The sequence below is a fragment of the Cydia strobilella genome, chromosome Z, assembly GCF_947568885.1.
Source record: "Cydia strobilella chromosome Z, ilCydStro3.1, whole genome shotgun sequence".
Taxonomy (NCBI): Eukaryota; Metazoa; Arthropoda; class Insecta; order Lepidoptera; family Tortricidae; genus Cydia; species Cydia strobilella.
Window position 1 is genome coordinate 4832821 of NC_086068.1, and position 15080 is coordinate 4847900.

Consider the following 15080-nt stretch of genomic DNA (forward strand, 5'->3'; position numbering starts at 1 on the left):
TTATTGCACCGATTTTTGGCTCATAATCCTAGATATTAAACACGCGTGATTTTTCAGTATATTATTACTCGTGCTTTTTCATTATATTATCCGACTCAGTAAAGAAGGTAACTGATTGCTAATAATATGCATGGAAACGGAGCCTTCTTTAATTGGTCGGACTGGCGGGCACCGGCGCGCCCGACGACGCGGCCCGGCCGGCCCACCCGCCGCCAGCGGCCGGGGTTGAGGGGCGGCCGGCAGTATGACAAATGCAACACTGCATACTAACTGTTTTAACAATTAAAATTTGACTAATACGAGTCTTTTTTTTCCTCGCCAAGTGTGTTAAAAACGTCGTATGAAACGCGTGTGCATTGGTCATTACACACATCGGCTTTCTTATTGCGCGCTCGCTTACAGCTCGCGCGCACAATATCGCCTCGTGTGTGGTGACCAACTTAGCACACTTGTATCACAATGTACTATTCCTTCGTCAGGGACAACCAAAACTCAATAATTACTACCACAATTCAAAAGGCATAGTGAACCGTCTAGTTCATAAACCGGGTGTGGTCTGTAATACGAACAATAAATTAAACTGTAGGCTGTACTCTTCATACTGATAAACATTTGTTCAGCTACTTTTAATAATAACTTGTGGTAGAAGAGCCGATTGAAAAATTTCGTACCGACTTGATACCGCGATGAAATGCTTATAATATGCATTTCATCGCGGTATTTTATCGCGGTTTTGTAATGACAATCAAATTCGGACTTAGAAAACCATTATTGGTCTTGCCATAAAAGTGATGCTAAGTCCGAATTTGATTGTCACGGCGGAACTTGACGAACGTACAAAATAGAAGGCCACTTCCGGTGCGAAAAAGGGGGATGATTTTACGCAATTGATACCGAAAGAATAGTTATGATAGCAGTTACAAAACTGGTCGACATAGAAAAGCGAAATCTGTCAGTATTTTGTTTGCCGGAAGTGCTTGGCAGACGCTCTCAAAGGTGACCATCGGGACCCACATCTGATACCAGTATGAAACCAGCAATTCCAGTCGCTAGGTATGAACATTTGTTCGCCTACGTAGAACGCAGCGTAAGCTAACTTTGCACTGACTTGAACAGGAAAAAGTGAGGGAGTGTCATTAATCATTATTAAACGTCATATTTGATGACATCGCCACACTGTGTCATAATTTCCGTGTAAAAATATTTTCCATAATAACTAGGAAGGAAAATGGGGACTACGTTTGTATGGATAAGTAAGCGACCGGTATGGCTTAGTGGGTAGTTACCCTGCCTGTGAAGCCGATGGTCCTGGGTTCAAATCCCGGTAAGGGCATTTATTTGTGTGATGAGCACTGATATTTGTTCCTGAGTCATGGATGTTTTCTATAACACAAGCCTCCTTGGGCTTACCGTGTGACTTAGTCGATCTGTGTAAGAATGTCCTATGATATTTATTTATTAAAAAAAGAAAAAAAAAGTATGCGGTCCTCCACTATCGTCTGGGCGTCCGCTATCTGGCGCGGGTGCCATTCTATGATTTGTAGGTAAAATCCGCCGCACGCGGCCGCGTCAGTTAGCGTAGGTAATATTATTTTTTGTGAAACCGCGCCAGTTAGCGGACGCCCATAAGGTACCCCTACCTTCCCGTTATTAATTATTATCGCTTGTCAGTATATCTGTGGCAAGCAAATATTCAATCAGGGTCAACTTTGCTATGATGAAAGTCAGGCGTCAAATTAAACTGTACCGTACAATCAGTAGTCCTTAAGTACAACTATGGTCCAGTTTTTAACGTTGATTCTTAACGAGACTTTCTAATTTGTAGTCGTTACATATATAGGAGCTTTAGATACTACTCAACATAATTAAAAAAAAATACAAGACTATATGTACATATTTTACAGGAACATGAATTTGGACCATAGTTGTAAGTTGTGGACTAAAGATACCGTAAAATGGGGTGAGTAGGGTTCGCGGGGAGAGTTGGGTTATGAATGGGGAGAGAAGGGATGAAAGGGGGGTGAGATGGGATTTTAAGGCTACTGCTACAAAAATAATGTATTAAAATTTAAAATGGAGCTATAGTAATACTCATAATAAAAAAAAACGATCCAACAATCTTTCAAAATCACTTTTGTATGAAATCCCATCTCACCCTAATTACGATTTACTGTTTATCGTCAGTTATGAAATGGAACTACCCAAAATAAAATAAAAACTATAATACAAACGTCCGGAACACTTATTATATACACCACTCAGTTTGCATATGTAAAAATAAAATTTTATCGAGGTTTGAATGTCAGTTTTGCCCCTACTCACCCCATTTTACGGTACCTGATTTTACGGTAGTTGAAAAAAACGCAAAAGTAGCTTAGTTTTTAAATTATGGAATTTTAACCCAGTACCCTAGTGTAAATTTCATTCGATAGCGTGACGTGCGTTCCCGTTTGCGTTATGTCTATTTTTGTATCGGATTATAAACAGCGCGCCAAGCGGGACGTTTTGGAAACTCAATATCCCATACAAAATGAGACTTAACGCAAGCGCGTACGTCACGTCACGCTGTCGAATGAAACTTACACTAGGGTAACAGTAAAATATGTCGTTCGTTTGAACGCCGGAAAAAAAAATACTTTGTAAACCTTCAATTTATTTTATGAAAAAAATATTTAAAATGTTAAAAAAAATTGAGCGGTTGAATCGTTCATAATTTTTGGCGCGAATTCGACAGCGTGATGACGTCACTCGTTGGACGGTCCAACTGACGTTTGCTAATAATGGCTCTTATGTGAACTAATCTGTCGAACGCGTGACGTCACGTGACGTGACGCTTCGCGCGTTTCGCTCAGTAGCTTTTCGCGAACAATTTTTATTTATTATTTTAAGCAATTAAATGAAATGCATTTGTAACATGATATAATGGTAACAAACATCCAAATAAAAAATATTTCGTTCAAATAAAAACTTCATGCATGAGGCTAATTATCGACCAGAAAATGATTCATATAAATTCCATATTAGCAAATCGTTTTGACAGTTCTAAAAAAGAAACTGATTTGACTAGTAGGAGAATATACCCTATTGTCGACATCACTGTTACTGACGTCACAGGCCTCCATAGGCTACGGTAACCACTTACCATCGGGCGGTGGTTTGCCACCAACATTTTAATTTAAAAAAACTGTATTACCGATAAATAAGTACTTCGTTTGCGAAGCTAATGACAATTCTCACAAGAAACACGACAATTGTCACGAAATTCCAACACGGAACTCATTTCCTGTCAAGAATTACGGAAAATTATATTACCACGCACTTATTTGTGTATGACCGTTTGTTTCTTGTTTCATAATAAAAAAATAAAAAAAATATTTAAATCATCGTTATAAACTTTCCTGTTTTTTGCCGATATAATAAAGTTTTTTTAAAATAATACAATGATGGTGGCAAACAGGAATACGGCCCGCCCGATGGTAAGCGGTAACCGTAGCCCACTGAGGCCTGTGACGTCAGCAAAAGTGATGTCGACAATTAGCCTCATGCATGAAGTTTATATTTGAACGAAAAATGTTTTATTCGGATGTTTGTTACCGTTATATCATGTTACAATGCATTTCCGTTTTTGAATTACCATTTAATTACTTAAAATTATAAATAAAAAGTACAAAAATTTGCCCGCGAAAAGCTAGTGAGCGAAACGCTCGAAACGCCACGTGACGTCACGCGTTCGACAGATTAGTGTCATTAGTAGCAAACGTCAGTTGGGCCGCCCAACGTGTGACGTCATCACGCTCTGTCGAATTCGCGCCAAAAATTATGAGCGTTTCAACCGCTCAAAAATTTTCAACATTTTAAATATTTTTTAATAAAATAATGTTAAGGTTTACAAAAGTATTTTTATCATTTTTGGTGTTCCAACGATATAAATTATGAATCCAAAAATAAAAATAAATTCATGCATGGAGCTAATTGTCACACCTGTCACCGTGGTGATTGTTCAAAATTAAATACCTATATATATATTAGCTTAATTTATTCACGAATCGTGTCACCGCCTTTTACAATATTGGTGCCTTCGATATCGTAGATACTTATGAAAAACCTGAAACAAAAGAAAGAAAGTATTAGGGCCGGTACAAACGGACTGCAACAGGGATGAAAATTCCGGAAAAAATCAAATGTTTTGTTTGGACTTTTACAAAATTTCGTTATTTTCGGTTTTTTTCTAGTTCTATTCAGAAAAATTAAATACGTCGTACACAATGCCACTGATGAGTGATGACAGTGTCAATGCCATAAACAAACACATTAGACATGCAACCTTAACCTACCTGTTTAAATTCCAAATTAAGTATATTGAAATAGGTTTTTGGCAAAAAATTAATTTTTGATTATACAACAAGGAGTAGCGGGCGCCGGCACCCCGCCGACCGCCTGCCGGGGCCCGGCCGGCCCGCCAGCGGCAGGCGAGAGCAGCGGCAGGCAGTAATGACAGATGCATGACCAATACTAACTGTTTTAACAATTAAAATTTGATTAATATGAAAGTATACTTTTTCTCCTCGCAAGTGTGTTGATAAACGTCGTATAAAACGCGTGTGCATTGGTCATTACACACATCGGCTCTCTTGTTATCGCCTCGTGTGTAATGACCAACGTAGCACACTTGTATCACAATGAGTTTAAGGGTCCCCGGCAAGCTCGGTTCTCCATACAAACGTAGTTACGCTCTCATTTAAAAAAGAGTAGCTAGTTTGCTCTGAAACTTTGTACTTACGATAGGACAAGGTATATCTATGTCTGTACCATACGCCTGCCCGGGAGGCGCGCCGGCCAAATGTACCTAAACTGCGTAGTGACACCCCCCTGACCATAGTTAAAAAATACAGCGAATTTAAGTTTTTCATATATCCTCCAGAGACTCAGAATTTGTTTTGTTTTTGAATTTGAAACCCTTAGTTACTCAACAAAAGTTCAAAATAGATTGTGGATTATGTACAAAAATTTGTACGCTGGGTCTAAGGAAGATAACTTGTTTTTGCTTACTGCACCAGTTTATAAAACAAACGAAATATCTATATCAAATTAATTACAAACCTAGATAAACCGCATGTCATTTTATGTGCAGTTTCAATACATCAAAATGAGAACGAAACTCCGCTTGTATGGGAAGGTGAAATTCGGCCTAGCTTGCCGGGTACATATTCCGAAAACTCAAAAAACAACCCAAACGTCGTATTACTGGGTTTATTTCACGCCTTTTGTAGATGTCGCGTCGCGTCAGATGAAATTGGCAATATCGTGCGCAATGCTAAAAAAAAATGTATAGAGGGAAATGCTTGGAACACAATTTTTGACTTCGTTAATTTGTTTAGACTAGATAGGATGTGAACATATCAAAAGTCCCCGGCCGTAGGCAAAACCACTTGGTCGAGTTTTAATTTATCGTCACTCGTTGCGAATTTCCAATTTTTCGCACTTGTATCGTAATATACTATAACAAGGAAACAAGATTTAAGAAGAAACTGTAATTATAAAAGGAAACGTTATTTAAGAGGAAGCTGTATTTCTGTGTCTAAAACGGCTGTGTTTAAGAGGAAACGGTTTTATGTACTTGAGAGTAAACTGCATTTAAGAAGCAGTAAGTGGAAGCCGTCGTCTAAACAAATAAACCGGCCAAGTGCGAGTCGGACTCGCGCACGAAGGGTTCCGTACCATTACGCAAAAAACGGCAAAAAATTTCGTTTGTTGTATGGGAGCCCCACTTAAACATTTGTTTTATTCTGTTTTTAGTATTTGTTGTTATATCGGCAACATAAATACATTATCTGTGAAAATTTAAACTGTCTAGCTATCACGGTTCATGAGATACAGTCTGCAGACAGACGGACAGACGGACAGCGGAGTCTTAGTAATAGGGTCCCGTTTTTACCCTTTAGGTACGGATCCCTAAAAAAGAATCGAAGAGAAATCAAGCGGAGTAAAAGAAACGGTGTTTAATAGGAAACTGTCTCTATGGAAACAGTCCTCGTCACCTGTCAGGGTGTATTCCGAGATGCGTTTGTACAAACGCGGACACCTCCCGTCCGATCACTCGGTTGTCCTCCGGCGCGACGTGTCCTATGGACTCCAGTGTGGATACGGCCCCTGGTTGGGACGAGTCCCCTCCAAAGGACAACTGGCAGTCGCCTAATATCACGCATGAGAACTTCTGAAAAGTGATACCAAATGTCATCAAGATCGGTTAGGTAGAAGTGGCCGAAAAATCGATTGCAGGATTTGAAGCACTATACCACCGGGCGGACACGCTATACATCAAAAATCACTTGCGTTTCTATGTGTGAACGGCACGTCTGTACACGCGTCATGCGTCATAGTGTGAGTAAGTTGCTTGAAAATAGTACTGAGCGGCCGGCAAACGGCCGTCAATCTGCTGTCGCGGGGCGAGGTAATTCGAGTCGGGGCGGGGCGGTGCGCGGCCGTTCTGTATGAATACTATTACTTATTCTGTGACTATACATATACACGGTGGCTAAAAATAAGTGCATTCACGTTGCAAGGGAGGTTTTGGGATTATACTGAGCAACTTTTACTATGGGACCAACCCACACTCGCGAAAAAAAATTTGGCTGTTTCATACATCTTGGCTGGTACATTTTCTATGGGAGGGTAAAAAAATGTTCGCGATCCCATAGTAAAAGTTGCTCAGTATAATCCCAAAACCTCCCTGGCAACGGGAATGCACTTATTTTTTAGCCAACCTTTATACAGAGTGGCATAAAATTATGGCCCTGGAGGGAAAGTGGCTTAAAATCTTAAGTTAGCTCATTTTACTTAAAGGAAGCATTCTTTTATTTTTTTAAACAAACAAAACTGCATTTAAAGATTTTTTAAATTCGCTTGTCCCGCCCGGGAATCGAACCGATTAAAAATGCCAAATAATAAACATTCACTATTTTATTCTACAGTTAATGTTAATGTCTCCAAGAAACATTAGATTTATTAATATTCAAGAATAATTTTAGACAAGCGAAATTGAAAAATTAAAAATCTTTTAATGCAGTTATGTTTCTTTTAAAAAATAAAAGAATGTTTCCTTTAAGTTAAATGGGCTAACTTAAGGTTTTAAGGCACTTTCCCTCTAGGGCCCATTAATTATTTCCACTGAAAATGCACGTGTCCTGACTGACTCTCATCAACGCACAGCCGAACTACAAAAGCCAGAAAGTTGAATTTTGCACACCTTTGTGAAATTCAACCCCTAAGGGGTTAAAAAGGGGATGAAAGGTATGGGGTTCAAGTCTAATTTTAGGCTAGCAATTTGAAACTTCGTAAAAATATATTATTAAAATACAAGAAAACTAATTTCAGCGTTTTTGAAAATTCATCCCCTAAGGTGGTGAAAAAGGGGTTGAAAGTATGTATGGAGGTCAACATTTTTTTCAAGTGCGGGACTTGAAACATATATTGGCATATTATTAGAATTATTCAGCTTTATTTTTAAATTCATCCCCTAACAGGTTTAAAAAGGGGTTGAAAGTTTACAACTATTACAAATGCTTTGAAACGGATAGGCATAATAGCCGATTACTAAAAAAGTAATTTCAACGTTTTTTCAAATTCAACCTCTAATCTAAGGGATGAAAGTTTGTCTTGGGTTTCAAATTTTATTTTAAGCTAAGAATTTGAAACTGCAAAAACATATTATGTTAAAAAAACAAGAAAACTAATTCAGCATTTTTTTAAATTCATTTCGCGTTTGCGTTATGTGCGTGGCGTTATGTTCTATTTTTGTATGGGAATTTGAACAGCGCGCCAAGCGGGTCGTTTTGGAAACTCAAAATCAACACTTAACGCAAACGAGTACGTCACGTCCCGTTATCAAGTTTACACTAGTACTGTTATGACAGTCATCATTCGATCACCATTCATCATTCATTCATTCAGGGATCATCATTCGATGCGAGCAAGGGCCTGACACTCTTTGATAGAGAAAGATAGTCTTATTGCGATTCCTATAAGAGGAAAGAGAAAATAGTGCCATGCTTTGTCCTTATCACCGACCGGGTGGCATCATAGGTAGGAGGCGATGGCGAAATATCGAAATTTATAAGTGAAAGAGAAAAAATCCTATGCTGACCAAATTTTATATGAATATTCTTTCTCTTACCCCCGGTCGCTCGGTGGCGCGTCTATAACTACTTGTATATACTATGTCTATGGTTCATCCTTACCTTAACATCTTTCCTAACAGCTTTCGCCAATACAGGAATAATGTTATTTACAAAATCCTTAGGGATTTTACTATTAGGAACATTAGTAAGAATCCTTAAACACGGCATGTCGAATAACTTATTTGTCACAAATGAAGAATCATGTTATGAATGTTATGATACGTTTATATTATAAATATACCATTTGATAACGCTATCGCTATATTTATCTATATATAGTTATATAACTTATCAGTATGAGATAATGTCAAAATGTCAGACCGCTTAAGAGGATAGCGGAGCCGAGCCCCTTATCATATTTGAAAATTTGTGCCATTCTCAACCAAAAGGGTACTTATTGTCGGTTGTCAATAAGGCGCTATTTCCATATAAGATAAGATAAGATAAGATAATCTTTATTGGTAGTATACTGATACACGTCAAATACAGTTATGTACAATAAACATACAAATTCCACATTACAGAGTAGGTACATAAGTACGAAATATACACAGCATAGTAATGTCAGTTTTTCTGAGTAAAAAAATAAAATTATTACATAATCAGTGGCAATTCCATCATTTCGTTAAGAGTATAAAAGGTTTTTGTGAGTAGCCACGATTCCAAATTACTTTTAAAGGATTGGTGAGCATATAGCTTCAATTTGAAATTAACCTTATTGACTAGCGACAACGTGGTACATTTTGGTTGAAAACGTCACATTTTAAGTTAATCACGGCACGGCGGTTCCTAAAAATTTCAAAAATCGAGGTTTTGTACTCGACTGTTTCCTCCTCTAAAACTTAACAAATCTAAACAAAATTTTGAAATATTATGGTAATTAAATTATCTGCGTCGGACTGTTTTGCGTTTTGGGCTAATTGATATCAGTTTTGGCACAATACAAGTTTTAAGGCCTAGTCAATTAGGCCGTTTGTGCGATGTTTAAAGTGCTTAAGAAAAAGCATAAAAAAGCGAAACAGTCCTACACAGATATTGATAGTACTAGGGTATTTGACTGTTTAACATAAATTATTTTACACCGTGCTAGAAATAAAGCGCCAGAAGATTAACTGAGAAACGTAGACAGCAGTTATTTTTTAGACACAATTTCTATTTTAATACCCATATAAAACTATAAAGAGTAGGTAATTTGATCATGACGTCACATGCTAGTATTTCATAGAAATTCCATAGTAGCAAATCGTTTTGACAGTTGGAAAAAGAAACTGATTTGTATGGATGGTATAGAAAGGATGCCAATCTCTTATGGCAGAATTGTTGCAAAAGTGACCGCTTTCAGCTTTAAATAATAGTTCCTAATCTCTCCGCTAGTTAGGCTCTGGGACATGAGTATAACATGAACCAACAAATAATCCGACCAAATTACGTAGGTTGTTTTTGGTAGTATTTCGGTGTATGGTGGCGCCGCCTAAATACTGTTTTTTGATGGACACTTTTCATACATAGAGATTTGGCTCCTTTATATAGTCTCCATGCTGATTTGGCTAGCAGTATGTATATAGTTTATATAGCTCCATTTTATGAAATGTTTTTTATCTATGGTATCTGAAGTTACATAAACTAATTACACGACTAGATATACCTTATCCTATTGTAAGTACAAGGTTTCAGAGCAATCTAGCTAGTCGTTTTAAAATGAGAGCAGAACTACGTTTGTATGGAGATGTAGCAAAATAACATAATATGATGATGATGATTTGCTGTTTAATACTGATGTATGGAGTGAGCACTATGCTCGACACAGACTTAATGCCAAATTATGTACACACTTAATGTACGAGCAATAAAGTCGTGTATACATATTTTTGGCCGCATCGATATAATATCAGCATTTATAATAGCAGCGGGGCAATGCGGCCAGCCTTCTGGCAGGGCAAACACGCTATACATCAAAAATCACTTGCGTTTCTATGTGTGAACTGTACACGCGACATGCGTCATAGTGTAAGTTGCTTAAAAACAGTACTGAGCGGCCGGCAAACGGCCGTCAATCTGCGCGGGGAGAGGTAATACTAATCGGGACGGGGCGGTGCGTGGCCGTTCTGTATGATAATACTGTTACTTATTCTGCGCTTCTGGGCACCCTACTGAGCGAATTCGACTTAGGCCAAATTTTTTATTTAAAAGTTTTTAATTCAATATTAAATACTTACACCTATAATACCTACCTTGACTGTAGAGAGTAGGTACATGGTATAAAGCTTCCTCGTCTCAACGAAAAATTAACCTTCATTGTTACGATTTTTGCGTTTCCATTTTTATCTATCGCTTTAATCGCTAGTTAGTCCGAGTTGATTGTCGGCATAGGTTCTATCGTCATTGTCTCGCTTTCTAGGCCCGGTGGCACCGCTGCTAAAAAACTAACGGGAGTTTATACCTAGGTTTAAACTGAGCCAACGCAACGTATGCAATGCACTATAAAATTTGGACCCTGAATGTATGCTTAGAAACATACTTGTCATACGCAACGCGTGACAAGTATGTTTCCAAGCATACACAGTACCTACCTTATAACTCTCGCGTCGAAAAATGGTGTCTTTTGGTTAGGATTAATCTAAAAAATAATCGATGGCAAATGTTTTTGCCATATTTTTATTGTTAAAATGTTACATTTCGAGATAAATTAATGTGTCTTTCCAATAATGACTATAAACACTTCACGAGACAGCTACTACATTTGAAAAAGGGCTCTCATAGGAACCATCATTTGTCGCTAGACGCGTAATAGTTAGTTGGGATTCGTATTCCTTTTTTTTTGGATATGTATGACATCTATTTTAGTCTATAATTTTTATGGTACCGTAAAATGTGCCTAATTTGCTCCTCACTGGATAATTGTGCACTAACAGTTTTTATATATGAAAACTAGAGTTAGACCGACTTAAGTTGGCAGCGATTTTGATAGCCCAGACTACAAGTGTTATTTAAACGTGATAATTTCATAGAAGTTTGACGTTTATAATAACACTTTTACAGTGGACAACAAAACTGCTGCCAACGTAGCTTGGCCTAACTCCAAGTACATCACAACCTCTTTTACAACCCATCTCTCCTTTATTAATTGAGTTCTGTTATTTTTTGAATAAGGTCGGCAATTTTTTTTTCAGTGTAAAAAAGTTCCAACTACGTACTTATTAAGTGGTCCACTAAGTACCGTTCTAACCAGAGCTTCGCGGTCGGTGTCACCGGCCGTTAATCCGAGGAAGCAGTGGACTTCCTGGTCTGCGTTCCCATCATTACCGGCAAAGATTAATGTTGTCAGAACCGTGCAATTCTACCTACGATTGAAAGAACGACGGGATGACATTGACAGTAAAAAAAAAAGTGTCATTTGTAATAAAAAATCGAACTAATCTTGTCTGATTAGAGTTCAAATAACCGGACAAGTGCGACTCGGACTCGCACACGAAGGCGCATTACGCAAAAAACGGCAAAAAATCACGTTTATTGTATCCCACAAATGTCATCATGTGAGTGTCGATTGCTTTAGTTATTTGTTTTACAAGGGGGCAAAGTTGTTTTAACCTCTCGTGCTAATGTCTCTCGTGATACCCGAGCCCGAGCAAGCGAAAAATTCCAAAATTGAGCGTGGCGAAGGTTTCAAGGCACACATTTTGTCACCGAGTGAAACACAAAATTTTTCACCACATCAACACAAGGAAAATAATAAGTAACTGTAAAATATTAAACAGAATCAAAGTAAATCGATTCAAAATTTATCATTCAAAATCATTTAAAAGTCAAGTCTACCAGACAATATAAGAAAACAACTTAAAATTTGCATTTGATTACTTTGCCCCACATGTGGATAAAACGCAACTTTCTCATTAGGTATTGAACAATCAAGAGAGCCTGTCACAGCTAGTGTGGTGAAATTGGTGAAAAAATACAAGATGCACTTCTGTTTAATATTCTTTGTGCCTCACGGATTTGAACTTAGAACTCCAAGCATGTGAACCGACACGTCTTGGTTTCAACTCCAAAAGTCCTAACCGACATCAACTGTTTATTGAAATTTCAATCATATTGCAGTGGAAATAGAGTTGATATTCAATGTGAGTAACTTTCTTGTTACGTCTTTTTGGGGTATTAAGATACGACTGAAAGTGAATTCATAATAATCTCTTAAGCAGTGTATAGTTAACAAAAAAAATCTCTATGTTTAGCTACCGACTGCAAAAAAAGAAGTGACATTTCGGTAGCCACCTGCCACCTACCTACTAGCGCTACCTTGTTTCACGCAAAATAGGCACATTGGATGTCGATTTGCGGAAAATGCCCACCAAAACTAACTAACTAACTAACCACCAGTTTGACAAATTGACACTAACATATTCGTTAACGTCTGCGTAACCTACTTTCTATATTTCTATAATTTCGCTCGCACTAACATGTCAGTACGAGGGATTAGATTTTAATAGTTTCAACTATAATATGGTGTTATTGTTTTGGCTATGAAATTTGCAATCAGGGGTCATCCATTACATCACACGTTTAGGGGGGGGACGGGTGTCAAGAAAATGTGAATGTTGTGACAAGGGGGAGGGGGGAGTCACAAACTTTGTGACGTCACATTAACTTCATCAAGTTACTAATAGTAACCGAAAATTTATTTAAATTATTTTATTCGAGTTAAATAACAAGTTTTAGGAACGATACCCGTTTTTATTAGTTTAATTTACTTTCCTCGTCAGTTTTGGGGTACATAAAATATTAATAATTTGCCCATTTCGTTGAAAAAATGTGACCTCACACCAGGGGGAGGGGGTTTTCCAAATGTGACCAAGTGTGACAAGGAGGGGGGAGGGGTCAAAAAAACCTACAAAATCATGTGACGTAATTAATGGATGAACCCTCCGATGATACTGACTTCGTAAATCTAGTTTCTGATACAACAGTTATGACCGAAAAAGTAAAATTCGTGTCGGCTCTCTCCTGTCTCCCCTAATGACTAATGAGATGAGATTATTCTCGTACCGTTAAGTCTTGTTTTGTATGGGATTTTGAACAGCGCTCCAAGCGGGACGTTTTGGAAACTCAAAATCCCATACAAAATGGCACTTAACGCGTTCTCGTTTGCGTACGTCAAGTCACGCTATAGAATAAAATCTACACTAGGGGTAAGTACAGTAAAAAACCGGTCAAGTGCGAGTCGGACTCGAGCACCGAGGGTTCCGTACTTTTTAGTATTTGTTGTTTTAGCGGCAACAGAATAGATCATCGGTGAAAATTTCAACTGTCTAGCTATCACGGTTCATGAGATACAGCCTGGTGACAAACAGACAGACGAACAGACGGACAGGCGGACAGACGGACAGAAGGACAGACGGACAGCGAAGTCTTAGTAATAGGGTCCCGTTTTACCCCTTTGGGTACGGAACCCTAAAAAGTACCTATTTTTTGACTGTCATTGTAAAATTGTTTCGAAGTTAAAAGCTTGTAAAATGTCCTCAAAAATCCGATCCCATGAGGAAGAAATTACAAAATTAACATCCCGTGTCATCAACACGCATTTCCTCTATCCTTGTCCTTGTCGAAATGTCACGCCCTCAGGTCGAACCGGCCCCCGTTGCACTTCATTAAGAGGATACATTTCGGCCGCTTCTCTATACAAACGTAGTCCCCATTTTCCTCTCTGGATATCCGATGGTAAGCGGTTACCGTAGGCCCTGTGACGTCAGTAATAGTGATTTCGACAACTGTCGCACCTCTTAGGGGCATAGCTGTGATATAAACCTAGGAGGATATAACCAAACGGAGTAGCCATTAACAGGCATTCACCTCTGTCGAAAATAGTCGGCCAATGGTCATACACAATGTATGAAGATGAACTGAGGAAAATGAGAACTACGTTTGTATAATAAGGCGAATTCACGCGGTCGCGGTGTATCCTCTTAAAATTACCGTAATTGCAGAACATACCTTATATAGGCTTCAAAAAGAAGCTTAATTTGGCTATGGCCGTGGTGGGTTAATAGGGGGTATTACTGTAATGTTCTGCGTGTGCACTAGGCCCTTTAGTAAACCATGGAGTAACTTATACATACTGTGCCTTTAACAGGTTTTTGACAAGTTTTCAGATAATAAAATATGACATTGATGCATCAAGGCGGTTTGTTTACAGACGACCCTATCTGCCTCTTTATCGCTCGAATATGCAAGAGATACGAAATTTAGATTTTCTTGTTTCGCGATAGACCCCCTGATTGTGGTAGTGGCGCCCCCTGCGCAGAGTTTCGCGTAATATTCCCTAGTGGGCAGTGAACGGAAATAATTCAATATCATTAGTATCTGTGCCTGTACGTTTTGGTGGTTTTATCTAGGAGGATATATCCAAACGGAGTAGCCATTAACAGGCGGGGAACGATCCTGTCGAAAATAGTCGGCCAATGGTCATACACAATGTATGGACTGACGTTTATCTGACATGGCTATTATTACGTTACTTATACATTTAACGTTCCCCTCCCTCAAAAAAATCGGCAGTTTTTGTACAGAAAATTACAGTTGCGGCGTCTCCGTTTGGTTATATCCTCATAGGTTTTGATATTCTTGTTTTTATAATAACTAGGATACTTCAAATAGCGTTAAAAACAGCCAAACAAATGCGCCGTAAACAGACAATTTCTTTCTTATTCCGTTCCCAAACTACGTTACGATTGTATAAGGTTTGGAGGTTTGGACCTATCCATATATACCCCACACGTATGCGTTTAATGAAAAAAAAAATTGAGTTGCAGTTCCAAGTATGGGGGTGCCCCCAAAATTTATTGTTTTTTTTTCTATTTTTGTGTGAAAATCTTAATGCGGTTCACAGAATACATCTACTTACCAAATTTC

General features: G+C 38.3%; 1 protein-coding gene and 1 long non-coding RNA gene across 2 annotated transcripts in view; both read right to left on the reverse strand.

Moving 5' to 3' along the window:
- The window catches only part of LOC134754503 (uncharacterized), a 300790-nt gene that overhangs the window by 75122 nt on the left and 210588 nt on the right, over window positions 1-15080 (reverse strand). The gene's annotated exons all lie outside the window — the stretch shown is intronic.
- On the reverse strand, window positions 4026-8369 carry LOC134754127 (MIF-like protein mif-2). The gene is made up of 3 exons (XM_063690206.1): window positions 8238-8369; window positions 6039-6214; window positions 4026-4105 (listed from the first exon to the last, which is right to left on the reverse strand). The coding sequence occupies exons 1-3, from the start codon at window positions 8343-8345 to the stop codon at window positions 4036-4038; spliced, it is 354 nt and encodes a 117-aa protein (XP_063546276.1). The 5' UTR covers window positions 8346-8369; the 3' UTR covers window positions 4026-4035.